Source organism: Brachycentrus maculatus, unplaced genomic scaffold (genome assembly GCF_059751285.1).
Source record: "Brachycentrus maculatus isolate JH-2025_06_01 unplaced genomic scaffold, ASM5975128v1 h1tg000202l, whole genome shotgun sequence".
NCBI lineage: Eukaryota > Metazoa > Arthropoda > Insecta > Trichoptera > Brachycentridae > Brachycentrus > Brachycentrus maculatus.
The window spans coordinates 3,067,501-3,095,358 of record NW_028280953.1 but is presented as its reverse complement, the minus strand read 5'-3'; the positions used below and the strand labels follow the sequence as shown (position 1 = coordinate 3,095,358).

The window sequence follows — 27,858 nt, the reverse complement described above, 5'->3', positions numbered from 1 at the left end:
GCGTTATCAATCTAAATTCGTGGAATTCTATGGCGAACATGGACGCCACCTCTATGGTTGTTTGCGTTTGTCAACTTTAGAGAATTTCAAATAAATACATCGATAAGTGCCGAGATATCCTATAGTTTTCCGCGTTCATTTTCAATATTTTTTAACAGGGCTCCTGTGCCGAGATCGGTTCGAACGATGGAGAGCGACAACGAGTTCAGGTTGAGTTTGCTGGAAGGGGGCTCCGACAGCCCGGCCGACGAGGCTGCCGATGTTTCGGCGGATTCCGTCCACACCAACGGCGATTCTGGTACGTCGACACATCCAAACATCGACCATTTGCCTTCCCTCTGACCCGCGAGCGCCGTGACCTACATTTGTTAACTGTTGATCGGAGTAACGTTCCCCCGCTCACGTACTCGACATCTCTAGTCGTGTCGGATTCCGGACGACTCCGATTAACAGTGTTTTCTTACGCTCTCCTTTCATCAACAGTTGGATTTTTATCTTTCATTCAGTATGGACGGGTTTTTGCATGTCTAGTTAGTTAGGTTAAGATTTGATCTCATAGGACTGCCACCTCTCCCGATGTAAGACTATATTATGCAGTGGAATCCCGTACGAACGCCCAGTGACTCTTACTTATACATGTTTCTATGTGTAAACGAACTCTGGGTTGCATACCCGCACTCCTACAAATACCACTTCATTCATTTACTAAGAAATTACATATGAATGTGTTGGAAACCTTCAGATGATATATCAACAAAAAAAATCTCGTAATATCTTTATCTCCTTTTCATCCCTTGAAAACATTTTATGTTATTTCTTCATCTTCAAACCCTTATATGCACCCTGTGGTGCATAGGGCACTGCATCATATAAAGGCAGCGTTATTTCGATCGTCAACACATGAAGGAAAGGTGATCAGTCCTCCGCTTCAGGTATCAGTCCAGGGTAATATTGAATTAATAATAGAGGGAAAAAAATCACTTTTACTTATTTGAATTTGCCCCCCTGGGAATCAAACCTAGGACCTCTAGTACGGTACCCGAACGTGCCAGCCATTACACTACTAAGGCGGACAATTGTTTTATTTAGTCATATTATTATACATCATTGTAGTTATATGCGTGGCAAATAAAATTCTTGATATATTTAAAAAAATATATATATTAGATATATAAAGTAAATTGCGACTGTTGGAGTTCTTACTGTAGTATAATTTACAGAAAATTCAAGTTCAACCAAGAATTGTTGACTTTTTACTTACATTAGTATTAGCATTGTCGGGTTGTGGTCCCGTGGTTAGTGTTGCGGACTCTTAAGTCAGAGTTTCTCGGTTCGAACCCACTCTACCACTATTTGATACCTATTTCCAATATGAGCCGCTTAGGCTCACAGGAATAGTATGACTAACTAACTAACAAATGGTCAGCACGCTCGGCTACCGTTTTGGAGGTCCCGGGTACGATTCCCAGGGGGGCCAAATAAATATTAGTGATTTTTTTCACTTTAACCGGATCCGCGCGGCTCGCATAACCGTATGTGTTTTCACAAAACATGCCCCATACGCAGCTGACATAACTGTATGTATTTTTACTTTGCTCCAAGTTTCAAACCTCAGTTCAACTTGGAGGGATTTTTTCATGGTGTGGAACTTTGGATAAAATAATACGTCAATCCTTGGCCTTATGACATCTGTTGAAATATCTGACTAATAATTTGTAACATCACAAGGATAAATAAAAGAACAGATCCCTGATTTTTCTTGCGGTCGGTAATTAGTCCCCGCCATAATCATGCTCTATATTTGTTTCACTCTCGATGCTACGCATCGCCAGTGGGTAAGAGTGACATACGATGGGTGCTTTGATTTATTTATGTTACGATCTAATTTGTTTATATTACGATATATTTCAAGAATAATGTGACACAAGTGTATTATAGAGTACCAAAAAGGCACAATGAATTCCATTAAAGTTTTTGTTTAGGAAAACAAATTGTTTCTTAACTAAATACATGATAAAAGTAATCATTTAAAAAACGGCGAAATACCGCCGCGCACGGGCTTCTCTTAGGAACAAAGTTAGCGCGGTTAAAAGGTCAATATTTAATCAATATTACCCTGGACTGGTGCCTGAAGCGGAGGGCTTATCACCTTTCCTTCATCTGTTTACGATCAAGATAACACTGCGTTTAATGTTGCAGTGCCCTATGCACCATTGGGGTGTGGATAAGGGTTAGAAAAAGAAGAAAAAACTAAATAACTAACCATCACGCCGCTTCTCCGCCGGGGTAGGCAGAGGGAATAGAGCGCCACACCACTCTGTTTTTTCAAACATTCTTCGCCTCTTCCACGTTCATGCATCTCTCTTTATACATACCCGCCGATTGTTTTGACTCCTAACCTGACGGTTAGGAGTCAAAACAATCGGCGGAGAAAAACTTTGCACGATCAGGTATGCCAAATACTTGAAAGCGGTCACACTTTCAAGTATTTGGCATACCTGATCGTGCAAAGTTTTTCTCGGTCTTCCTCAGAAATAGTATGAAATTGAAATATTTGTGTTAATAATAAAAACACAAATATTTAAAAAATAATAATTAAGTATGACTATTAACGAGGTCATTGTGACCAAGTTTCAGTGCTAAGACTAGAAATCGTCTCCGTTCGTACAAAGGTCACCAACCAACTTACCCAAGTGACCTTTTCCGGTCCATCGCACAATGCACCAAGACAATTGGCATCATATCTGCACGGGGTTTTTTACATCTAGTTTGCAGTTTGTGTTTATATGAAATAGGGTATATTCATGTTTTTTTTTTAAATGATTGTAAGCATAAGTTAAAATATTGGAATTAAAATTGGTACCGTAGAACGGGGCTACTTGAACTTTGATGTGTTACTTGAGCCCAGTACAAAAAATATATTAAATCTGTATTTGGTCTACAATAATGAACGTATCGTGATAATAAGTGTCACCTGTCAGGGAAACAATGAATCATGTCGATACATTCATTATTGTAGACCAAATACAGATCTAAATATTTTTTTTTGTACTGGGCTCAAGTAACACATCAAAGTTCAAGTAGCCCCGTTCTAAGGTACTATTCCTGTTGAAATCTGATATTGGTAAAAGATATTGATATTAATTCAAATAATTATAAAAGATAAAGTAATTTTTTTTCAATTCATGTTTTACTTAGTAAATACCAATATTTCTTATCTACATTCCGCATCATTTTCAAACACCGTGATGATGCGGAATGCCTTGAAACACAATAAATTTTACGAAATAGTGGTATTTACTAAGTTAAGCATACTTAAAAATTTGATAGATTTTACAGCCAAGTGATTGCCGAATCAATTAATGAAATAAACTCTAAAATCTGGGATGCGGTGTGTGAAGGGTGAAGCTGTATATCATTGCACCGGGTGTATAAATAATGTGATTTGTATATTCCAGCCTTTGCCAACGGCGGGGGCAACGAGGCGGCGGCCGCGGAGGAAGGGGACGGGGAGGGGGAGGGGGGCGCCGGGGAGCCCATGGACCTGGAAGAGCCCATCGGCTCGCCGGCCGCGGACCCCAACTCCTACATAGGAGACAACTGCCTTTCCACACCGGTAAGTGAAATATCCAGACACGATAATCAGTTATTTATTGTAACTGCAGACAGTTGGTAGAATTCCATATTGAATTGTTGGGTAATATATCCAAAATAAAACAAGGTTTGTTGGATTGAATTCTACATTTATTTATGTATATGTTAGTATGTGACATGTTTCGTCTTCTTAAGACATTATTAAAACACTTAAGTAGTAATGATTAAAGAAAACACTTGTTTTTTACCACTTGAGTTTTATTATAGACTACATGTTTCAGAAGTTAAACTTCCATCATTCAGGTCTGTATAATAACTAAAATATAAAAAAAAAAATATTATACAGACCTGAATGATGGAAGTTTAACTTCTGAAACATGTAGTCTATAATAAAACTCAAATGGTAAAAAAAACAAGTGTTTTCTTTAATCATTGTAACATGTCTTACCACAAAGTTAATGCCGAAACAATAAATAAAACTCAAGTAATAAATAAATGTAGAATTCAATACAACAAACCTTGTTTAATTTTGGATATATTACCCAACAAGATAATCAGTGTCCCGAGTGGCTTTGGCAAGTTGGTCCTGTACATTGCAATGTCATGTGAAAACTTCTTCTCGGTGTAGGCCTTGTGGCCTGTTTTTAACCCATTGCAACACAACGCCGGGGAATCGCTGGCCAAGGCCAATTTCTCACTGACTCAATCCTGGGGATTCGCCAGTTTGTCTTTGAAGTGATTTTTTTTTACATTATAACCGAATGGCAATAACTTTCACAACTTTGAACTGAACACACTCTTCCAAAACTACCTGCGGATGAGCCATAATAATCTAGCTAATGAACAACAACAAAAAATTATGCTTTTACGTTTTATCATTTTTATTTTGTGTGTAAATTTAGTCTTAATGTTTTTGTAATTAAAATAATGTGTTAAAATAGTGTGTTCTATGAACAAATATGCAAGTTCGAAGTCATCTTTATTAGTGGTCCAATGGGTTAAAAGGAATTAACCTCCTGCGATGTGGATTCCCAGCTGTCAATCCATCCCTTTGGTGGTCTGCCCGGGAGTTGTCTACCTTAGAGTTGGTTGCGCAATGCAATATGGGGGAGTCTGGATGGTTCCATTCTCCTCACATGCGCATACCATTGTCTTCTTCGTTGCCTTCCCCACCTAACGACGTCTTCGAAATCGCATATTTCTCTTATCCTGGTGTCCCTTGTTCTATCTCGTGGACTCTTGCCAGATATGCTCCTTAGAGTCTTCTTCAAATACTTGTCAGCTCAGTGCTGCAGCGGAATTAGAATCCGGAATGGTGTTGCCCTTCTGGACTAACATTTGACGAACTGTCTGTCTCAGGCGCACACGGAGAGCAACTCCCCGCAGGCGGACTCGGAGGGGCTCAGTGCTGCAGCAGACCTGGAACCCGGAGAAATGGCAGACGCTTCGCCGGACCAGTCCGTCTCCTCCAACACTCCGCCAGACCAAGGTATGTCGCGGACCGCTTTATACACACCCGTGTATGGCAAAAATAGTATGTATTCTCATCTGTGATGGGAACATTTGTAGTTTTCAAAACATCTTTTTTTCTTTTTTTAATCCTTATCCGCACCCAATGGTGCATAGGGCACTGCATAGTGTTGACGCAGTGTCAGATTGATCGTTACTCACACGAAGGCAAGGTGATCGATCACTCCTGCCCTTCAGGGACACCAGTCTGGGGTAATATGAGATAAATATAAGAGTGAAAAATCAGTAATACTAATTTTCACCCCATCCTTTGGGAATCGAACTCGAGACCTCTAGTACGGTAGCCGAGACAGCTTCACAAACGGTGTTTGAAAACTATACAGATTATACCATGTAAAACTTAAATAAATAATAAATACTGGCAATATAATTTACAGAATTAAGCCTCTCCAAGGGCGAGTTGCCCCCGATGGCGGACGTGGCGAGCAGCGACGACGTGTCGCCGGCCGACGTGTCCAGCGGCTCCATGGACATTCTGCAGACCGCCGGAATCAGGTAACATTGCCCTACCCCTGCTGACTTCTTCGTATTTGGGACAATTCACAAAATTACTTTGATAGTTTACATAGATTAATTTTTGTAAAATACTACCTCAAGGGTGCTTCACTGTGATTAAATTGGAGCAAAAGAAATTGTGCAAATAATTTAGCAAAGTAATAAAATTGTATAAATGTATGAAAAGTTTAATACATATTTATAAATATTATTTCCTGAAAAATTTAAGAAAAGAATCATATTTATGTTTATTGATCACTTGATTCAGTAGTATTGTCATCGATATTAATAAAAATGGATTGTGGGGTTCGTTAGTGATTTTTTCACTCCAATATTCATTCAATATTACCCCAGACTGGTACCTGAAGCGGAGGGCTGATCACCTTTCCTTCATGGGTTAACAATCAAGATAACACAATGTTTATATGATGCAGTGCCCTATGCACCACTAAGGTGCGGGTAAGGGTTTAAAGAAGAAGAAGAACTCTTCTCTTTTTTGTGAGTATATTTGGTTGAAATGGTTAAAAACAATAAAAATTTATTAAAAAAAAACTCCACCGACAAGACACACAAGGTGGCTTGGTCTGTCTCAAAAAAAAAGTTCTAAATATGTATTAATTGTGATTTAAATAAATGTATAAGAATAAAAAAATAAATAAAAATAAATAAATAAAAAAAGAAGTCCTACTCATGACTGAGTGACGAGTCACCGCAGTATTGTTGTTTGAAATTAGTATGTTAAAAGTTGTAATGTGTTCAGTTCCAGCACCCTGGACAACAGCAGTTCTGCCATCTCCAGCTCCGCGCAGCCGGAGCCCGAGGAGTTGCTGTGCTCCTCCAGCGCGCTCTCCGACGCGCTCGCGCCCATCACCACGTGAGTATGCCCCCCCAGTAGCGGTAGTGTAGCGTGTGCCCCACAGGGTCTCCCGTCGCTAATGCCGTGTCGTGTTGCAGGTCCGCCGACACGTCGGGCCCCGCACTCCCGCAGCTCGGGGCGGGCGCGCTCCCGTACGCGCAGCAGCAGCAGCAGCCCGTCTCCAACTCCACACACGCGGCCGTCTCTTCTAGTAATATCTCGCGTGAGTACCTCGTCCCTCACCTCGTGATTACTTCCAAGACCGAGCATTGTGCTGTAATTATAGATGTTTGTCAGCAGCGATATATTTCTTTTTGAAATTAAAATATCAGTACAGAAAATAATTTATTCTTATCATGCTTTAGTTTATATTTATACCTGTAGATGGAAGCATCTGTAGTTTTCAAATCTTGCCGTAATAAAATATAAAACTCATGTGGTATGAAACAAGTGTATTGCTTTTAACACATTGTTTGCGGGAAACGCTTAAAAGCGTCTTTTATAATTACTTTTACGTTTTTTACAAGCGTTCTATTTGCTTACTTTTAGTAGAGCGCGAGAGATGCCAAAAACCGTTGTACAGATTGATATTGGGTTTGCGGTTACTTGTGATCAGTATATAACCCTAATAAGTAAGCTAATTAGGGTCGTAGTTGATGAAAAAACCACCTGACAACAATGTTTTAAGAATTTATTTTCCAACTGATTAAACACTGCCGTGGTCTACTAACTCAGCAGTTAGAATTGATACTGTCTCTGTTGCAGTGCTGAACCAGCAAGTGTCCAGCACTTGCTCGGAGCTCGGCGGCGGCGAGGACAGCGCCGTGTCGTCCTCGGTGAGCAGCAACGGTGCCGTGGGGGTCGGGGATGCCGCCGACGCCCTCGCCACGCTCGCCAGCGCCGCCCTGCACCGCCAGCACTCGCAGGTGAGCAACCAACCAACCTGCCAACGTGTCTCGCCTCTTATTCTTCGTCTTTAGCCTTCTGTCCTCCACTGCTGGATGTAGTCCTCTACAGTATCAAATAAAAGACAACTATATAATATTTCCACATGAATTCACGTGGAAAAAATTACAAAATTGTTATTTTATTCTATAAAATGCAGGTTCACCAAGAAATGTCAGTACAAATCTTAAAACTCTTCAGAATCCTTCCATTTTTTTTCGGTCTGTAGCTGGTTGCCTTTATCCACCTCCGTGGTGCAATGGTTAGCGTGTTTAGCTGCCGAACGATCCCGGGTTCGACTCCCAGGGGGGGTGAAAATAAATATGAGTGATTTTACACTCTTAATATTTATTTAATATTACCTTGGACTGGTCGCTGAAGCGCAAAAGTGATCACCTTGCCTTCATGTTACAATCAAGATAACACTGCGTGAATATGATGCAGTGCCCTATGCACCAGTGGGTGTGGATAAGATTAGAAGCTGCTTGCAGTCAATTTCTACTCCGCACAGCGGCTATGTCGTCCGACTGTCGTTTTTGAAGTTTTTCCGATGCCTCTTTCATTCTCCCAAGGTCTCTATCTCAAAATTTCAGTGGTTCACCTAAAATTTTAAAATGGAGACTCTTTTGGCTCTTATTAGTGCTCCAAAATGATATTTGGCCGGATGCGTACTTGACTAATTGATCCATGTTTGTTTTTCAGGAAATTAAGTTAGACAAAGATGAGGAGCCGTGGTTCACCGTAGGAATTGTCAAAGGCACAACATTTACAGTAAGTTTCGTAATATAATATACTCCTTAATGCCTTATTGTTGAGCTCGCGTTGCCAGTCCTGGATCACAAGTAAGTAAAGATGTGTTGCCAGGCTGTTTCCAGAGCATTTCTGATATTCATAGAATTCCTATCTTTTACCTGTCCAGGGGTGAGTTTCTGCAGACAAAACTGTATCTGGGGAATGAGTTTTTTTTTAAATGTTTTAAATAAATTTTCCATCTTAGTCAATGATATATAAGCAACATATTGTCTTGAATAAAAAAAAACGCTTAATTAATTTTTTTTGAGATCTCATCAAAGATGAAGAAGAATATGGAAGTCTGGGCATTTACGGGGCTGACGACCGTCATAGGCTGGTTTAAGTGATCACTTTACACACGTGTAACATTCACCAATTCTACCCATTATTGACAACCACACTACTCAAATTCTTGGAAGTTCTATATGTATGAACCAATTCAGAAACATTGTTATTGAATCACTAGAACTTCACTAGAGACATCTATTGGTGAGATGAAAAGAAGCTTAAATGCCCTGTTATATAAATAGCTTAAATGGCATGTAATATGAGGATGTTCCATTTCAGGTACAAAAGTTCATATCGGACCCGAACCTGGACCTGTCGGGGCTCACGATCGACAACCTGCCGGACCTGTCGGGGCTGGGCACGCTGCCGCTGGAGCCGGGCACGGGCTACAAGTTCCGCGTGGCGGCCATCAACTCGTGCGGGCGCGGCGAAGCGGGCGAGGAGTCCGCCTTCAAGACCTGCGTGCCGGGCTACCCGGGCGCGCCCTCCGACATCAAGATCTCCAAGTCGCAGGAGGGCGCGCACCTCTCCTGGGAGCCCCCGCAGGCCAGCCCCGAGGGCATCTTCGAGTACTCCGTCTACCTGGCCGTGCGCCCCGCCAACCCCGCCAAGGTGAGCACTACACTACCAGCTCATACAGCCATCAGCGGGCACAAGTGTATATTGAAAGCTGTCCCATCGCATTCCCAGATCTGATGCAGAAGCATCTATGCTTCCTGATAGACCTACTCTTGCAAAGCTTTTTTTTTGTTGAACTAAGTTGCGAAATTTTTTAAAAATGTGAAACAAAATAAAATTGTATCCCGATTTTACTGTGAATTCACATTTAAAAGCTTTCAATATCCCTCTCACTGCCAATCTAAATAAATACCAGTTTGTAAACAATTCAGTAGACTCTAAAGGTGTGGACTGACTAGAGTCGTTTTGTCGTAACGTAACACGTTAGGACGCGAGTATTCAAGCAGTCAGTACAGTGAGCCGAGTGCTCCATCCGAAGTCAGATGCTGGCCACAAATGTTAGATTACGACGAAATGTGGAGGTCACTCCCAACCTTTAGAATTAAACACTGATTTTTAGAGTCTACTAAATTGTATTTTATCATTAACCACTCAACAGTTGAATTTTGGCAAGAAAATTGGTCGGTGCAGGAAATCATCACCAAACAACTGGAAACAGGACTACCCGAACACTGCTCGGGTTAGTCAATAAAAAAAATATGTTTGGGTCAGGCAAACCAATGCCACCAAGTTGGAATATGATTTGCCCGAGCAACACTCGGACTCATCAATGCAGCACAAACTCCTTGCCCGAGTCACGTGAGGCAACACATAAAAATAAAATTTGTGAGAATTGTTTCGCCTTCTTATGACATTATCAAACTACTGTTGTTTGAAACAGATAGGTTACAGTTGTTTTAAATAAAAAGTTGAAACAATTGTCACAAATCTTATTTTAATGTGTTTTTAATAATAAAATACAATTTACTAGACTCTTTAAAGCAGTGATTGATTTTTAATATTTAATTTTGTGGGAGTACTGGCACAAAAACGTCAACTCGAAAATACGCAATTTTGACTTAATGATGCATATTATAAAATTTTCAATGTTCTATTAACTGGCAAAATACAATTAAGTATTTCGAAATGTATGGTGTTTTAAAAGTAAATTCAACTTTATGTTTAATAATGGGTATTTTATTAGCGGAGGGCTGATCACCTTTCCTTCATGTGTAAACGATCAAGATAACACTGCGTTTATATGACGCAGTGCCCTATGCACAGTTGGGGTGCGGATAAGGGTTTAATTTTATTCAGGCTAAAATTTTTAATATATTCTGTATATTAAAAGCATTGTTAACTTTGTGGTATGGTAATATAACACTTTCCTTATGTTTCGTCGTTCACTTTGTGTAATACCAATAATTTGTTATAATTTGTCTTTCCTTCTTTCAAAAATTTTATTTTTGTATAAATGTCAGATTGTGATAATTTTATTTTAATGACCTGATGATGAAACGATTATTCCGACACCGGTAGTCATGATTTCGTATTTATAAAAGTGGTATTACACAAAGTGAATGATGAATGATAAGGAGAGTGTTACAACTTTAGATAACAGGGATTATTCAATATTATATATTTATATATTTATATATATATATATATATATATATAAATATATATATATATATATATATATATATATATATATATATATATATATATATATATATATATATATATATATATATATATATATATATATATATATATATATATGTATATTTTTTATTTTTTTATTTTTTTTTAGAATGGAGTTGTACAAATTAGATGGCAAATGTATAAACCAACACAGATAGATGATTTAAGTTAAATTTGATTTAAGTTTATGGTGCAGGAGACGATCGCCAAGTCGCAGCTGACGTTTGTGCGCGTGTACTGTGGCAAGGCGACCACGTGCGTGGTGGCGCAGGCCTCGCTCACCAACGCGCACGTGGACTCCTCCACCAAGCCCGCCATCATCTTCCGCATCGCCGCGCGCAACGAGAAGGGCTACGGGCCCGCCACGCAGGTCAGGTGGCTGCAAGGTGAGTCTGCCCATCTGTTCTCCGATTAAAGAGTACCTCGCTTTCAAGCATATAGCGTGCCGACTCCCCAGATGCCCAGATGGGGTGCAAACTCAATATTATATTCATCCACTAGCTTAAATATCGATAATTGGATTCAGCAGTCACTTTGTGGTAAAATCTATCCATTTTTAATTTAAGTTTTACTTGGTTTAATACCACTATCTATTGACATTTGTTTCCATGCATTCAAATCAATAAAAATTTCATTCATTGATTCAGCAGTCACTATCTATCCATTTTTAATTTACGGTGTTTGAAAGTGATGCGGAATGCATCAAAACACGTGCCAAATTAGATATTTTGAAATAGTAGTATTTTCTATGTAAAACTTAAATTAAAAGTAGCTTAAATACGATAATATAATTCTTCTCCTTTTTCCATGTTCTAAAGTAATGCCTAGAGATAATTCAAATATGGAAATCCTATGGAAAGTGAAATAATATTTAAAAACATTTTTTCACTGTCTTTTAAATCTCACGAAAATTACGGAACTTGAGAAATAAGTCTTATAAGGAACAACAGGATAAGGGAAATATGCGAGATCAAATATGTCGTTAGGCGGGGAAGGCAACGAAGGAGACAATGGTATGGTATGTGAGAAGAATGGAACCATCCAGACACCCCCACATTTTACTGTATGGCCAATCCCAAGGCAAACAAATCCAGGCAGACCACCAAAGATTTGGATTGTGACTGCTGGGAATCGACATTGCAGGAGACAAATCCCTCTTGAAAACAGGCCTCAAGGCCTACACCAAACAGAAGAAGAAGAGAATGTGACTATTGATTTTGTTATTTTTGTGTAGAAAACAAGTCGAGCGGCTTGAAGCGGGTGCTATCGGACGGCAGGCCGCCGGGCGCGCCGCCCACCAAGCAGCAGAAGCCCCTCATGCACTAGCGCGCCACCCTCACCCTCTGCAGTTAGCAGTCCTGTAAACCCGCCCGGGAATCTCAGGAGTCTCTTCCGACCCCAACCTATTCGTACCTCGCGTGGCCTATTCAGCCAGATATCAGCAAAAGCTCGTCAATTTCAAATTCTTCATCTGACCTTTATTTCCACCGAATGGTGCATAGGGCACTGCATCAAATCTATGCAATGTTAGGTAGATCTTTAACCTGTCAGGGAGTATGCCTGTACATGGTCGTCCAAACAAAACTTTCCTCAAAGGAGCATGGGCGTATAACTAAAGCCCAGTAACATTTATTTCTAAAATGGCGCTCGTATTGCCATCTGTGGTTGTATTTAAACACTAAGATTACACTTCAGATTATTTGTCTGCCTTACCCATGACATTTTACTTGAAACAATGTTTGTCCAGTGTCATCGTAATGACGCTTTCAAAGGTGAGAGTCGTAAGTCGCTGAAAAATCTTCAAAGGAAAAGGATTGAAAAATTCTAAAAAAAAAAATTTTGTGATAAAATTCAAATTTATTTTAATTTTCGAGCTTTTGCTGTATGTTGGCAGCACTTTTACGTCTTTAGAAGTGTTTTTGATATTGTTATCCATAATTGATAATATCCATAATTTTTTGAACATTTGGCTATTGAACTGTTTTACTAATCAATATTGTATCAGTCTACCGGTGTTTTATGGTGAATTTTAAGAGAGTATAGCGTCAAATCGCTCAAATCAGCCAACGTTACCCCTGTGCATACTCAGATTTCCGTCTTCCCATCTTCTCAATAAACTTCTTATCTATATTATTAACATAAATAAAATGAAATCAGATTTTTGCGATAACTGTTTGGCCTTGCAATGTCAAACTATGTTGATAAAACCAGTTACATTGGAATAATTTAAGCGCCGTAGAACGGGGCTACTTGAACTTTGATGTGTTACTTGAGCCCAGTACAAAAAAAAATATTAAGATCGTGGTATCGATCGAAGTATCGTCACAATAAGTGTCACCTGTCAGGGACACAATGAATCATGTCAATACGTTCATTATTGTAGACCAAATACAGATTTAAATATTTTTTTGTACCGGGCTCAAGTAACACATCAAAGTTCAAGTAGCCCCGTTCTACAGTACAAAGTTTGTTTAAAACAATTAAATTAGACTATTCTCTACTATGCAGTGAGTGAATTTTTCGAAGATATGCGTTGGGAACACATTGTGGGTGTACTGGCAAAAAACATTAACGTTCTATAAACTGGCGAAATACATTTAAGTATTTTAAAATGTCATATTAATGTGGTTTTTAAAGTAAATTCAACTTTGAGTTTAATAGCGGGTATTTTTTTCAGGCTAAAAGCTTTAAATAACAGGGATTATTCACAACATTTTGAGTGTGTCCAAATACTTGTTAACATCTGGATTATCTCCAATTATAGGAGTTATTTTCATATTATTTTTTAACATCTCATCAAAGATCAGCCCCGTAAATGCCCAGACTTCCATATTCTTCTTCATCTTTGATGAGATGTCAAAAAATAATAGGGATTTTTCAAATAGGGATTTCAGAGTTAATGTTTTTTGCCAGTATACCCACGATATATGCAAATGATTTGTGTTAATACATAATAATAATAATAATAAATTATGTAACTTTATAAAAGTAAATGGCAATTCAATGGATTAAATCGAATGTTGATCTGTGTTGAGATATCAATAAAATGCTGTTATTTGCTGGTAAGCTGCTGTTTCGGGGTGTAGATGGTTTAATGGGCTGCAAACTGAAGTATGAAGATGTATTAATTTTGGAAACGACCCTACTATTTGAACTGACCCAGTTTAAAAATAATATTTTAACACCAGAATGTGTTTGATGACATTTAATAAATCTAGAGGACAAAAAAATTCAAAATATTTAAAAAATTTAAGTATCATAATAAAAGCAAAAAGTTTTTTTTTTTTTAAATTTGATTGAAATTCCTAATTTCATTGAGTTATTTTATTTCGTTAACAACAAAATATAAATTGCTTTGGAAATATCACCACGCAGTTATCAGTTTATGTATGAAAATTAGTATCCATTTTTTAGATTTGCTTATTCGAAGTTTGAATCATTTTCGGAATTTTGGTCCTTTCCATTTCATATTGATATGTTCTAACAATCCATTCTCACAATGATGTATTATTTTTCAATTATGTCCTCATAATTTGTTTGACGTTATAGAGTATTCATTAATTTTAATCAATTTCACCACCCAAAAGTTTCGATTTTTCTGTTTCTTATCAATACCCAATGGTGCATAGGGCACTGCATCAGATTGATGCAATGTTTACTTGATTTTTAATTGTGTTGGTGAGGGCGGTTGTTGATCGGTTCTGCGCTTCAGTCGAGTTCAGTTTAGGGTGATATTAAATAAATACATATAAGAGAGACAAATCATCACCCATGTTTTGACACCCCCGGAATCGATCCCGGGACCTCCAGCATGGTAGCCAAACACGCTCTCCACGTAGTAGTTAGATATTAATGAGAAAGTTTTTATGCATAAAAAAATTATATTTTTAAATAAATTCTTACATTTAATGTGTATACATATTTGAAACATGAAATGCCATGACATAATGTATCAATTTTGCAGATTTCAGCTCAAACCGTGGGACCGTACGCTACCAAGATTGCAATCCTAGTTATATCCACATAGTTTTTAAATAAGTGCGTTTGTAAACCATCTCAGCATGACCAACTTTGCCCATATATATCAGTTCAGTTAAACCTCGATTCAACATATTAATTGGGGGGAGGGGGTGACCGTAAAGCGGAAAGCTCGTTATATAAAAATTGGTTTAAAATAAATCAAAAAAACTTTTGAAGACACTATATTTAGATATAAGTAAACAATACAAAACACAAACAAAATTTTATTTACTTTCTTCGGACACTCGTCGTGAAGTGACGTTGCTGTTTTTAATATCGACGCGTAGATTTCGGTAAACCTGCTTTGAAAAAGGAACCAAGTTTTGTTTACACTTTTGAAGTTTTATAACATGATTTGTGATTATCATGGCGTTAAAAAATTTAAAAAAAAACATGCGGCGACACTTGAATTTAAGCATGTATAATATTTACAGGATGTTTTTCTTTTTTTTTTACATTTGACCAGATTTTTGTCCGTTATATCCGAAGTTTGTTGAATAGAGGCCCGTTATATCGAGGTTTTACTGTATTGCATATGCGCAAACGTTATTTTAAACAAAACTAAACCTCATCTTTATTACATTTGATACTTCTAGGCTGTAGATTTTTTTATTGGAACATGTAAATATTGTTAAAGCATATGTATTTGCGTTTAAAGGCACACCTAGCATCCAAATTTCAAACTTATGCTTCAAAATTTAGATGCCTTTATCTAGAGTTAAGGAAACGTGGTTATCTTTCTCCTTCTCCATGTGGATATATAGCCAGGATCGCAGTCCCGCACGGAGATGCTAAACGCAGTTTATTTTGTGATATTGATTTCCCGAATAAACAGAAGCATGTATTTGTAAATTGTGGTCAGTTTGAATACGGTGAGATTTCTATCTGAATTAGGGAACAAATTGTACGATAACATATAAATTATGTTCCTGTGACTGGATTAGTATGTATGCTTGTTGTGGGAGAGTGAGAGAGAGAATAAGAGAGAAGTATGGCAGGACTGTATAGAATGTATTTTAATTATAGAATTTAATAATTATTTTGATGTGTTGAAGTTTTATAAGATGGACAATGTTATAATAAAGAGATTGTTCCAAAATTTAAACCATGTTTTAATTATTCTCAATATTATTAATATTTAAAGCATTTACTTTGTGGTTAGTCATTTTTACTTATTTATTTTTTTACAAAAATGTTAATAAAATTAGTATATTAGTATAGTATACCACTCACCGAGATTTTTACGTCTACCGGTTTCGAGACGTACCCGTCTCTTCGTCAGGACAATCACTAACACAGCATGCAAACAATACTACCCTTCACCACCATAGCACCACTTACACACTCAAAACTACACAAAATGTCTAACACATATGTTTTAATGTTTTAATTTACTATATTTTTATCCCTTTGGCCACCTAACACATTGTCGGCGGGCGGTTTTTCCATCAACTCCGATGTATATTAATTAATCACTTAATAGTATATTAATTAGGGTCGTATACTAATCACAAGTAACCGCAAACGCAACTCCAATATGTACAATGGTTTTTGGCGTCTCACTCTACCCAAAGTAAGCAAATATAATGGTTACAAGCGTCTCCCGCTCTCTATCAACAGTATGTTAAAAGACGCTTTTAAGCATTTGCCACAAACAATGTGTCAATAAAAGTAAAAAAATGTGGGATGTGTGGCGCTGGAGGCATATGCTACACATTTCTCGGAACTTCTCCATCCTCCGGGAGCTAGCGATAATCCAAAGACTTCTACAAAAAACATTCTGTCCTACTTTGAGCGTATTACCAAAAGGAACAAGAAGGGGTCTGGGGTTGCTGGTAGCAATGGGGATAGCTGACGGGAATCCGCACAACAGGACCATAAACAAAACGCAAGAAATAAAGAGTCTCATCGTAAATTTTGTTAAATGTAATGAAACGGGTTATTTTTACATTGCTTTAAACCTCACAGGATACTAAGTTTCCGTTGTTTACTAGATATATATTATGGTTTTAACTGGATGAGCGTGGAATGCAGCAGGGTGAGGTTCGATATGATCTATTCATTCGTATGGACTTGAAAGTTTAACCCTATAAATTTTAACAGGATTTGCAAATATGGGTAATAGGCACAAAGGCTTTAACATTATGTGAGTGTGGAAGCTGGTACAAAATTAAAATTGAAACATACATTTTACTGTCTGAAGAGTTTTAATTTTATGCTATAACATGTTCAAGAAACTTCAAATCACAGCTTTTTGTTAACTTTCTTAAAGCTTCTCCATTATTTAATAATAAGTTACATATCTCGTTAAATAAAACAAGAATTAATATTTGATATTTGATATCCTTAAAAGTAGGTATTGCAGATCTCTACCCATTACGATACAGCCTCCAATATAATTAAACTGAAGATCAAATTATTGAAGAATAAATATATAAAGGAAAATTAAGAAGAATATAAAGGATGAATTTGTCTTCGCAAATAGTAATGCCGGGGTACAGCGAGCTTCCAGATTTACTCTGGGGGAACACCTGGGAGCTAGTCGCTCATCTTCCTCCCGCCCATGAAATCCTGGAAGGGCCGCAGGCAGTCGGGCGTCACGGTCCTGTCAGTCTCCTTCAGGGCCTTCCACAGGTCCCCTATCAGCAGCTTCCTGCAACACACCTACACCACACCATCCAATTGCATGAAAAATTTAATTTGCTTGTTTACCCAACTATCGGAATTGTTTAGTTTACCCAACTCTGAAAGCTCCTGACCAGTAATTAACATTGACTTATTCAACTTTATATTTATTAGCTAGTTTAGTCAACTATTGGAATTGGTTGAATTGAAATCCGTTTGTTTATCCATGTGTTGGAGTCGGTTAGTTTACACAACTAATGAAATCCGTTTGTATATCCAACTGTTGGAGTTGGTTAGTTTACCCAACTATTGAAATCCGTCTGTTTATCCATCTGTTGGAGTCGGTTAGTTTACCCAACTATTGAATTGGGCTAGTTTATCTATATCTTCATTTCGAGTTTCTTATACAACTTTACAAGCTTTCCTGCTTTACAAGTGAAACATTCAAAAGCGGGTGTTACCTTCCAAGGCGGGATCTGATTCAGAGTGCAGAAGATGGCCATGATGTTGGATTTGCTGGTGGGTACCATCATTCCATCTACAATTATAAACTAACATTTTAACGCTGCACGCTATCATATTGCCGAGAAAATGATGAGCAGTATAGAAAAGCAGACTCATCAGTGGAGGCGCCCGCTACTCACATGTCTCGAGCCAGCAGGTGGCGCTCTGCATCTCCCTAAGGGGCAGCATGAGGGCCCTGCGCGCGAGCCCGCGCAGGTCGGAGCCGGTCAGCCCCTCCGTGGCGCGCAGGAAGCGCTGCCACTCGGCGCCGGCGCGTATGGAGCCCTGGCTGCCGATGCACGACAGCAGGATGCTCTCGCGAGCCGGTCTGCACAACCCAGTAATGGCATGACACAATGAAGGAGAAAGGACCACGAGCTGGAGACATAATGCATGGTGGCAACTCACGTGTCCGGCATGGGAACGTAGATCCTCTGCTGCAGACGCCTCAGGAATGCAGGGTCCAATTCCCAGGGGCAGTTTGTAGCGCAGAGCAGAAACATCGGCGAACCCTAAAAATAAACAATCGTCCAATAAATCTCCCGAAGATCGTATTTCCCCTATTTTTGTTGGGTGTTGTCGAAAATATTTTATAAATCGCTCACTTTACACACTGACTGGCCGGAATTACGGAACGTATATGTATTAGAGTTCCTGGTCGCAGGGCAACTGACACCTTAGCGCTTCCCACGAGTAGAACAAATTCTGAACTGAGTAAGTAAACTAAAACAAATTCCTATATTTATCGTTCATCAAAATTGATTAACGATGAATATGTGGATTTTGACATGCCCAACTCGACATTGTCAGCGCTGTGATCACTAACCCTCGTTTCGTATAATTTGTCTTTGACTTGAGTTTTGATCATTTCCCCTTCCCCTTTGTTCCCGAGTGACGAGTCATGTAAGCCAGGAGGTGAAGGGGTGTCCTCACCTCGTATCTGTGCATCTGCACGAGCAGCTCGGAGGCGGCGCGCCGGCCGTGCTCCGAGTCGGCGGCGGCGCGCCGGCGGCACAGCGCGTCCACCTCGTCCAGCAGCACGATGCAGCGCTGGCCGCCGAGCTGCGCGAAGGCGCGCCGGATGAGGCGCTCCGAGTTGCCCAGCCACGGGTCCAGCAGGTCCGCGCTGGACAGCTGGTAGAGCGGCAGGCGCGCCTCGGCCGCCGCGGCGTGCGCCAGCGCCGTCTTGCCCACGCCCGGCGGGCCCATCAGCAGCGCGCGGCTCCACACGCTGCGCCCGCCTACCACCAAACCACGAACCGAACATGTTATTTATTTTTTTTGTTGTGTTCTTATTGTTTTTATTTTATTAAAATTAAAAGAGGTAATGAGGGGATCCCGAGGGGTGGGGATGAAGTGTCGGCCTCTGTCCGTACATCCTCCTCCCCCCTCATTAATTGAATAGAGCAATATTTATTTCTTCGGAAATATTTTGAAGATTTTCCTCTATGTGCAGCTGACAGAGAGTCCCTCAGGACTCTATAACTGCTGCGGGTGGATGATGGTGGGCTCAGATTCCAAAAAAAAAAAAAAAAGAAGACATTTTTTTGTAGTGCCTACGTTTTTTTTGCATTTTTGGACCAAGTAGAATCTACTTGAAAAATGGGTTTTTCAAAAAAAATGTCCCTTACTGTGTTTAAAGTTTGGACAGCCGTGTAGGTGAGGGAAAAAATGTATGTACAGTATATATATTGTATTGAAAAATAATGGATCATTGTCAGACGGGAGGAATATCTAAAACACACTCAATCAATAAAGGTAGTATTAGACTCGTTTTGTGTTTACAACAGCCGATATAAACAATATTTTCCAAACAAGTCCAAAAATGCAAAAAAAATGTACTACACAAAAATGTCCCTTACTGTGTTTTGAGTTTGGACAGCCGTGCAGTGTTCCGCAAACTTTTTCTATTGAAGGTACACCTACCAAATTAAGAAATTTCAGAGGTGCGTATTTACCATATTACGTAACATATTATGTTCAATGCGAAATGTGAGCCTACTTAACTGAGCACAGGCAGTCAAAATTTGGAGCAATTGTGTTATTTTCACAAAACTAGACGTTTTTTCCGCGGCACACCAACTAATCACCACGGTGCACCAGTGTGCCGCGGCACACACGCACAGGAACAATGCACTAATGTATCAAAATTATATTCTCAATATTATCAATATTTAAAGCATTTACTTAATTTATGCATTTTGAAGCAGTGCCCTATGCACCATTGGGGTGCGGTAAGGGATTTATTTATAAAAAAAAAAAAAGCATTTACTTTGTGGTTAGAAATTTTTACTTTATTATATATTTTTTACAATAATGTTAGTAATATTAGTATTGTGAGTGGTTATACATACGCACACCAATACTACTAATATAACTAACATTTTTGTAAAAAAATACATAAAAATATCTAAAATTAATAAGTAAAAAAATAAAGAAAAGGTACACCGAAGAATCAATGTGTAGAGACATCTCTTGGGATAATTATTACACACTAATAAAAAGTAACTTTTTTTTGGCATTTTTTTGGCAAATAGATGAAGAAGAATATGGAAGTCTAGGTATTTACAGAGCCCTGTCATAGGCTGGTTACGTGATCACTTTACACACTTGCAGCATTCAACATTCCACCCATGATTGACAACCGCACTACTCAATTTTTTGTATATCATATATTTTTATATTTAAAAAAAAAGTCCTGGTTAGAAAAAACAAAAATCCACTTATTGATCTATAAACCTTGTACATAATAAGCAAGGTAAATAAAAAATGCAACAGGCATCTAAAAAATGATCGGAACGACCCGTGAGCCGTTCGTGGGATAGATATATCGCGCCGGCAAGTGAGCACATTTTTTTCCATCACATATCTTATCGTCGATCTCAACATCGATTTAGATTTTTTGTTGTTGTGAAGAATATGGAAAAGTTTGAGTCTACGACCTGTCTAGTTGACCTAGTCGGTCACATTATAAAAAATGTAACCTTTATCATGTAAAAAATGTAACCTTTCACGTGGACTATATGATAAGATTGACTTAATCTCTATTGAAGTTTAATGCCTAAAGTAAAGTAGCTAAAAATCTGCATATTATTATTTAAAAATCTCCAAAGTTAATAACTTTTAAAAGAAAAAAATCGTATATTAGGAGTATTTATTTAACCTTTCCATTCCGGTGCTAAAATAAAACGCGCGTCCCTGTGTTGGGTAGTCACTACACAATAAAAAATTAGCGATTTTAAATCGGAAAAATACGGACACTTATAGCTAAAATCCCTTTAATTAATTATAAATTAAGTAAAAATTTTACCAAATTTAGATTTATTTGCTGAAAACATAAAAAAAACATGTTGCAACGCTCACAGAACAAGCGTAGGTCCGCACAAGAGCTACTGGCGCTAACTCGCTAGCTAGCCAGAGAACATTGAGCTTTGAGCTCCTCGTGCTTGCACCGTGTAAGAATCCAAGAGTGAGATGCAAATATAGTGTCGCGGTTCCCGTACACTCTTCACGCGCTATTTATACGCGAATTTGTTTCCGGTATTCACAAAATACCTCCAATGTACTCGATAAATTCCGATTATTATTAATATTATTTTTTAAATGAATGCGTAAATATGTTATAGCTAAATTATTTTCGCATTGTATTATTATATTTATAGAGATATTATGCTTACTAGAAGCAATGTGTACTAGGTACACAACACCGGGAAAGGAGGGTTAAAAAAACATTCGTAGGTATAACTTATAATAAGTACCTACCTTTGAATAAAAACATGATTTATTATGATTCTGGAAACGCCAAAAATGATTTGCTAATCTTATCGTAAATAGGTACCTAGTATATAAATATTTGCCTGATAACTATAATTAATGTGGTGTTTCGCGAAACGTATCTGACTAATTTTCTGTTTATTAGCGCGGGTACCTACCTGCCTGTCTGCCTGCCTGCCCGCAGTACCTACCCGACAGCTATATATGATTCACACTCTAAAAAAGTAAACCAGAAGTGCGTAGAGCGGTTTTTATTTTGGTCAAATGGTTATTTTTATCCGATAAAGCGTTTCGTTTTAGAATTCTGGCTAAAAAAACCCGAATCCTTAAAAAAAAAACATTTGCAGAGTGACGATCCCGGTTATGGCGACTTTAAGCAAATCGCTTTTATTAATATTAATTTATAACTAAACCATCGATCGTGTGACTGTTATTTCCTTTTTTGTACAATAAATGAATGTTTATTGTATAAAATTCGTTGGGTTTTTTTTTTACAATAAATGTTGCACAAAATAATGTTTTTTTTAGAGTATACTAGTATATTGAAAAAATATTTTAATTTTTTTAAACTCCCTACATTTCAATAACTCTTTTTTTTCACCACGATATATTTATTTCGAAGAAAAACTATTATTTTCTGCACAAAAACGGTGTTTTAAAAACAAAATTCAATTACGTCAAATGTTACTTGGGTTTTATTGAAAGCTGTCCTAACACATTCTCAGATCTGATACAGAATCATCTAGGCTTCCTGACAGACCTACTCTTGCAAACCATTTTTTAAATGAATTTAGTTTAGTTAATTTATAGAAAATTTGAAACGAAACTGTTTCTCGATTTTACTGTGAATTTACATTTAAAAGCTTTCAATATACCTGTCACTGCCAATCTAAATAAATATTGATTCGGCATTAACTTTGTGGAATCTTGATAAAAAAAAATTAAACACTTGTATAACCACTTAATGCGTTTTATTTCATTACACACGACTAGTTTCGAAAACTAACAGATGTTTTTATCTACAGGTGAAAAGTGAAATACTACTTACTTTTAAAACTCATTAAGTGGTTATACAACTGTTTACTTATAAAAAAATACATACAAGTTTGTAAAACCACTAGCAAATTTTCTAGAAGTGCCCCGGTGTAGGCAGTGAAAGGAAATTTTAACTGACTTTAGAGAAAATTAAGTTACGATTTATCGGATGTTGGGCCTAAATAGCATTTTCTTTCTCACAAGTATCTTCTTTCTGGCTACATCCCAGCTTATCGTCTCTATAGACTGCTAGGGTCAGCTCTCCTCGTCCTCAGGTTGTAGGTCCTTCTGTCATGGACAACGTCACATAGGCCATGCCTTCGAATCGTGTTATCTTTCTGCAGCATCCATTCATTTTTTGGTCTTGCTATAGATATCTTTCGAGGAATATCCATTTCTACTGCCTGGTTAACTACATGTTCGGGTTCTCTCTTCTCGCAAGTACATATCGCTCACTCCTTTCAACAACGTCAAATATAAAAAAAACTTTTCAGGAGATCTTTCAGGAGAGAGATTTTTCAGGAGATCGTTTTTAAAGTTTAAAAATATAATGAAATGTATTGAAAATTAATATCAAGCCACTTATTGAACTTTTTACTATGCAACAGATCTTAGGTAAAACCTGAATGTTTTTTCTCCATTTGAAAAATATTAAGTTTATTTAAAAAAAAATTTAAACAATACCTTTTCTTCAAAATGCAAAAACAACACTTTCTACCCTGTAGCGGGTAAATATTAAGTTAAAAATATGCCGCTTTTGCTGGGATATAGTGCATTTTCTGGGCATTCTGATAACATACACAACTGAAAATTTACGATTTTTGATATATGACGTTGTTGAAAGGAGTGAGCGACATGTGTCATGTTTACGTGACCGCTCCGGCCCTGCGCTGCCCCGCGTTAGCGCGTTTCCCGCAATTCGGCCTGACGCAAATCTGTTCCCGAGATAAGGACAAGCCGCGTCATGTCACTCGCATAGGTAAATACTACATTTACACGGTGCATGTTCCCATCGGCATTATAAGGAACGCGCGGTCGCCGAGCCGACCAGTCGAGGGCATATCGCAGATAGCGCCTAGATATCTATCCGCAATCAGAGCGACTGCTATCAACAAACAGTCGATCTAAGTTCCATTCATACGAAGCATCCGAGACAACATGGCTGCATACCTGTATAAACTTATCCTGATGTCCTTCTTGCTGTTTTTCGCTATGCAAGGAGTGAGAGAAAATGGAGTTACGGCTTTCCCAACTGACTACAACGATGTGAGTAATACTTTTTTTTATTAAAAATATTTTTGTCCAATAAAACGAAAGCTAACATTTTTTTCGCTTTTATTTTATATGACCAGTTTTTGTCGTAACCGACATCATCAGACTGGGGTCATCAGACACCAGACGTGTCGGTAACGACAAAACGCGATCACCGCCACCGGTCCAATAAAATAAAAATAGAAAAGATTATATATTTGTCGTTTTATTATATAAAATGCAATTCCACCTAGAAATATCAGCACAAAACTTTGATATTTTTATCGTAAATCATAGCCTCCGCCTCCGTAGAGTATTGATTAGTATGTTTGGCTACGGTGCTAGAGGTCCCGGGTTATATTCCCTAAATTATTTTTCACCCTACCTAAGGTTATTCACCTGAAGCGCAAGACTATCTACCGTGCCTTGATATAATCAACGATAAAGGCAACACTAAATCTATATGATTTTGTGCCCTATGCACCATTTGGTGTGGTAGAGATCAGAAAAATAAAAGTGTTTTTTTTTTACTGGTAACTTTTTTGACTATCACATTTTGATACACCCTATATTTTATAAAAAGTTACTACATAATAATTTTTGTAATACAAATACTGACATTTCTTTTTTTTTACACAAATCCCTCATTTGAAATCATCACAATATTACAAGTAACAAAATGACAGGAAATCAATATTGGAGTGAAAAATCAATTACATTTATTTGGATCCCTCGGGAATCGAACCCGGGACCCCAAGGGGCTAACCACTACACCATAAAATGTATTTTATAATATTTTGTCTACACATTTGAACCATGGCAGCGCCGAGTAAGGACCGATAGTTTTCAGCAAATTAAGATATAAACATAAATAAATATATCGATTCACTATGCATTTTCATTCTGAAGGTATATAGCATTATTTTTTGCGCAGTAAATAAACACAAATAGATATCGACACATAAATATTTGCAATGTAATCAGCACTTATGGGAGATAAGTCAAGTACGAGTGCGTGTGGAGACACATACCATATGTACAATATAATCTCTATTTGCTCAGTGAACGAATTTGTTGGGGGAAATCCAATATTGTTAATCTTAGTCTGTCCATGGTAAACCCCTCTCCATTATTATCTCTCTATCAACACCGCGAACCTCCCCCCCTCGGTGTACCAACTGGCCGACCAGGGCCAAATCTAGACTTTTCTAGTCTTGACAAATTCGTAAAATTAATAACAATAGAAAAATGTAACAATACCTTAGGTACTATAATAATATTGACTACCATCAAACAGAAAGTCAGATATTAAAGCCTTATTCGGAATGATATAATTAAGCACTAAGCATGCGACTGCCCTGAGAGTCTGTCGTCACCTCACGCACAATTTTTTTTAAAGAATATTGTATATTTTTTTTCAAATTACGGATATTGAAAATATATTTTTATTTACGTTTTCAACTCTTTACATTTCAATAACTCTTTTTTTCAAAACCATACAAGTATTTATGTCGAAGAAAAAAAAAAATTTAATACAAAAACGACTTTGTAAGAAAATAAATCAAATACGTCAAATGTAATTTGGGTTTAAAGAAATAGTTGCCTTTTACGTTTTTTTTTCAAAATTACGTTACATTAAGTGACTCTGAAATCTAGGTATGGCTTGTGCAACACCGCTTATCATGACCCTACTCAGGTTTCAACTTTTTAAGTTTCATAGCCTATGCCTACTCGTGAGTGGATTTACTCTTTATGTCTAAAGTTACTGTAATTTTATATTATCTAAATTTACAAAATATATTATCTAAAGTAAATGAGTGAAAATTCTAGGCAAAAACACTTTACGTATGTAGGGCCTTAACTGAGTATTGAGTATGCATTGACGGGTCATATATACACTTTTTTAAGTTTCTTAATCAGCCTTCTTAAAAATAAAAATAAATTAATAATACGAATATGTATATTTTCAGGACTATCAGAGCAACGAGTTTGAGATTCCCATCGGAATATTTGGCAGGCGATGGAACCCGTGCGAGGAAGGGTACCGCAGGGCCGCCGACGGCAAATGCCGAGAAGTTTGGTACTAGACACTCCACACACCCTGCACCCACGCCACAAACTCGACTGCGGCCCATTCTACGACTAATCACCTCACGATGGATGTCATTCTTAGCTAATATTTTAATTTAACTTATTAATGGAGCACGCTATCTTCACCTAGTATTTGTTGGGCAATAGCAATTATTGAGGATGTTGGGACTGTGTAATTTTAGAAAAACAAGGGGAAGATGATAACAAAATTAAGAGAAAAAATCGTTGGATTCTAAGCAACATCAAAAAAAGGATGTCTTTAATCTATTACAAAAATATCAAATTACCATATGTACATTCGGAGAGTATCTAAGGATAACTACATTATATCCATGGGGATATCGCGCAAAACGTTGAACATTCTGGAAACTAAATAGTAACAACACATTACGGAAAAGGTCGCACAACACCAAGAAGTTAGACGAAAATATATCGGGTAGGTTGTCAAAAGTATTAGGGTGTACTCCTAAGTGGTAACTACAATATAACTTACCACAAAATATGCTAAATAACAACATATTCCAGACCTCGATGGTATCATAACTACAATATATCACAAAAAGTGATAGAATACACTCGAAAAGTAGATGGTGATTACCATATATCCCAAAATATGTTTAATTGCACTTGAAATGTAGATGATAATTACAATATATCAGAAAAGTAGGAGGTTACTACAGTAGAAAATAAATTATTTACACTCGAAAATTAGATGGTGATTACAATACATCACAAAATATGTTTTAATTTCACTCGAAATGTAGATGATAACTGCAATATATATCAGGAAAGTAGGTGGTAACCACAATAGAAAATAAATTACACTCGAAATGTAGATCAAACCAACAATATATCACAAAAGATCACAAATAGTACTCGAAAATTAGATGATAACTACAAAATATCACAAATTGAACTCTAAAATTAGATAAAAACTACAATATATCACAGAAAATCCCAAATTGCACTCGAAAATTAGATGATAACAAAAAATGCTAAATGACATTAGGAGATAAGATGGTAGCTGCACAATATTATGGAGGATACCAATCAACATAAGGGTTGATAATAACTATAATATATTATACTATACGAGAAATAGCATCGGAAAGCAAAATGATAACCGCAACCAACCACGGATGATGGCAACACCGATGAATAATGAACAACAAGATCGAACGCCACCGCATCAGTTTGATGAAACCACATCTCAATGAAATGGACACCTTTACTTGGAATTTTCATTCACTAAATTATATATTTTACTCGATTTATAATAAAAATTAAGTGTGTTATATAAGCTGCAGCTATCATAGACTGTGATGATTCTCTTTAACCCAAGAGTACATCTCGGCTGTCCAAACACAAAACACAGTAAGGGACATTTTTTTGTAGTACGTTTTTTTTGCATTTTTGGACTAAGTAGCGTCTACTTAGAGTTTGGACAGCCGATCTGTACGCTTATGCAAATATGTACAATATAAATTAATAAATAATTATATCAGAAATACATTCATGTTTTTTAAAGTTTGTGATTCTTTAACCCTTGTTAAGCTGTTTTTTTTAGAGGTATACAAATTCAAATTTCCCGCAACAAATCGATGGTGGCACCCGCCGTGTGGCATGTTGCGCCATCTTGTCGAAACCACAGCTGTGTCACATCAATACCATTCAACTGTAGTGCGAAGAAGTCAATAATAATGGTTCTGTGGCGCTCCCCATTGACCGTAACATTCTAGCCAGCATCGTCTTTTAAAAAGATGGGCCAATGATTCCACCTGCCCATAAAGCACACCTAACAGTGACTTTAAATGGATGTAAGGGCATCTCAACGAAGGTTTCTGGGTTTTTTCAAT

The 27,858-nt window shown here is 37.6% G+C and overlaps 2 protein-coding genes and 1 long non-coding RNA gene across 6 annotated transcripts in view; 2 read left to right on the top strand and 1 right to left on the bottom strand.

Annotated features, from left to right (window-relative positions):
• Positions 1–27: 27 nt before the first annotated feature.
• LOC148307318 (uncharacterized) lies at positions 28–12,539 on the top strand. 2 transcript variants are annotated; one of them, XM_088263660.1, is made up of 11 exons: positions 28–298; positions 3,459–3,616; positions 4,954–5,083; positions 5,502–5,619; positions 6,380–6,493; positions 6,574–6,698; positions 7,241–7,401; positions 8,123–8,191; positions 8,780–9,112; positions 10,899–11,088; positions 11,937–12,539. In XM_088263660.1, the coding sequence occupies exons 1-11, from the start codon at positions 187–189 to the stop codon at positions 12,026–12,028; spliced, it is 1,602 nt and encodes a 533-aa protein (XP_088119786.1). In that variant the 5' UTR covers positions 28–186; the 3' UTR covers positions 12,029–12,539. The 2 variants fall into 2 exon arrangements, with proteins under 2 accessions (XP_088119786.1, XP_088119785.1); XM_088263659.1 differs by having other exon boundaries at positions 36–298; positions 10,887–11,088.
• A 4,371-nt stretch (positions 12,540–16,910) lies between these two features.
• Positions 16,911–27,858, bottom strand: part of LOC148307313 (uncharacterized) — a 44,029-nt gene continuing 33,081 nt past the window's right edge. For 2 of the 3 annotated variants that reach the window (XM_088263651.1, XM_088263653.1), the window contains 5 exons: positions 18,785–19,092; positions 18,260–18,363; positions 17,992–18,179; positions 17,809–17,885; positions 16,911–17,386 (listed from right to left, as the gene is read on the bottom strand). In XM_088263651.1, the coding sequence (XP_088119777.1) occupies positions 17,261–17,386; positions 17,809–17,885; positions 17,992–18,179; positions 18,260–18,363; positions 18,785–19,092 (803 nt within the window). In that variant the 3' untranslated portion in view covers positions 16,911–17,260. The remainder of the gene's footprint in view (positions 17,387–17,808; positions 17,886–17,991; positions 18,180–18,259; positions 18,364–18,784; positions 19,093–27,858) is intronic. The other variant, XM_088263652.1, reaches the window with a different exon arrangement.
• LOC148307317 (uncharacterized) lies at positions 23,672–26,977 on the top strand. Its single transcript, XR_015837872.1, has 2 exons — positions 23,672–23,926; positions 25,882–26,977. It is a non-coding gene; the product is annotated as an uncharacterized LOC148307317 (long non-coding RNA).

What these genes read in the sequence shown, in the direction of transcription:
- LOC148307318 (XM_088263659.1), top strand. Translation starts at nt 187, where the DNA reads ATGGAGAGCGACAACGAGTTCAGGTTGAGTTTGCTGGAAGGGGGCTCC. An exon ending in GCGCTCGCGCCCATCACCAC is followed by an intron (nt 6,494 to 6,573) that starts GTGAGTATGCCC and finishes GTCGTGTTGCAG; the next exon opens with GTCCGCCGACACGTCGGGCC. An exon ending in GCCCCGCCAACCCCGCCAAG is followed by an intron (nt 9,113 to 10,886) that starts GTGAGCACTACA and finishes ATTTGATTTAAG; the next exon opens with TTTATGGTGCAGGAGACGAT.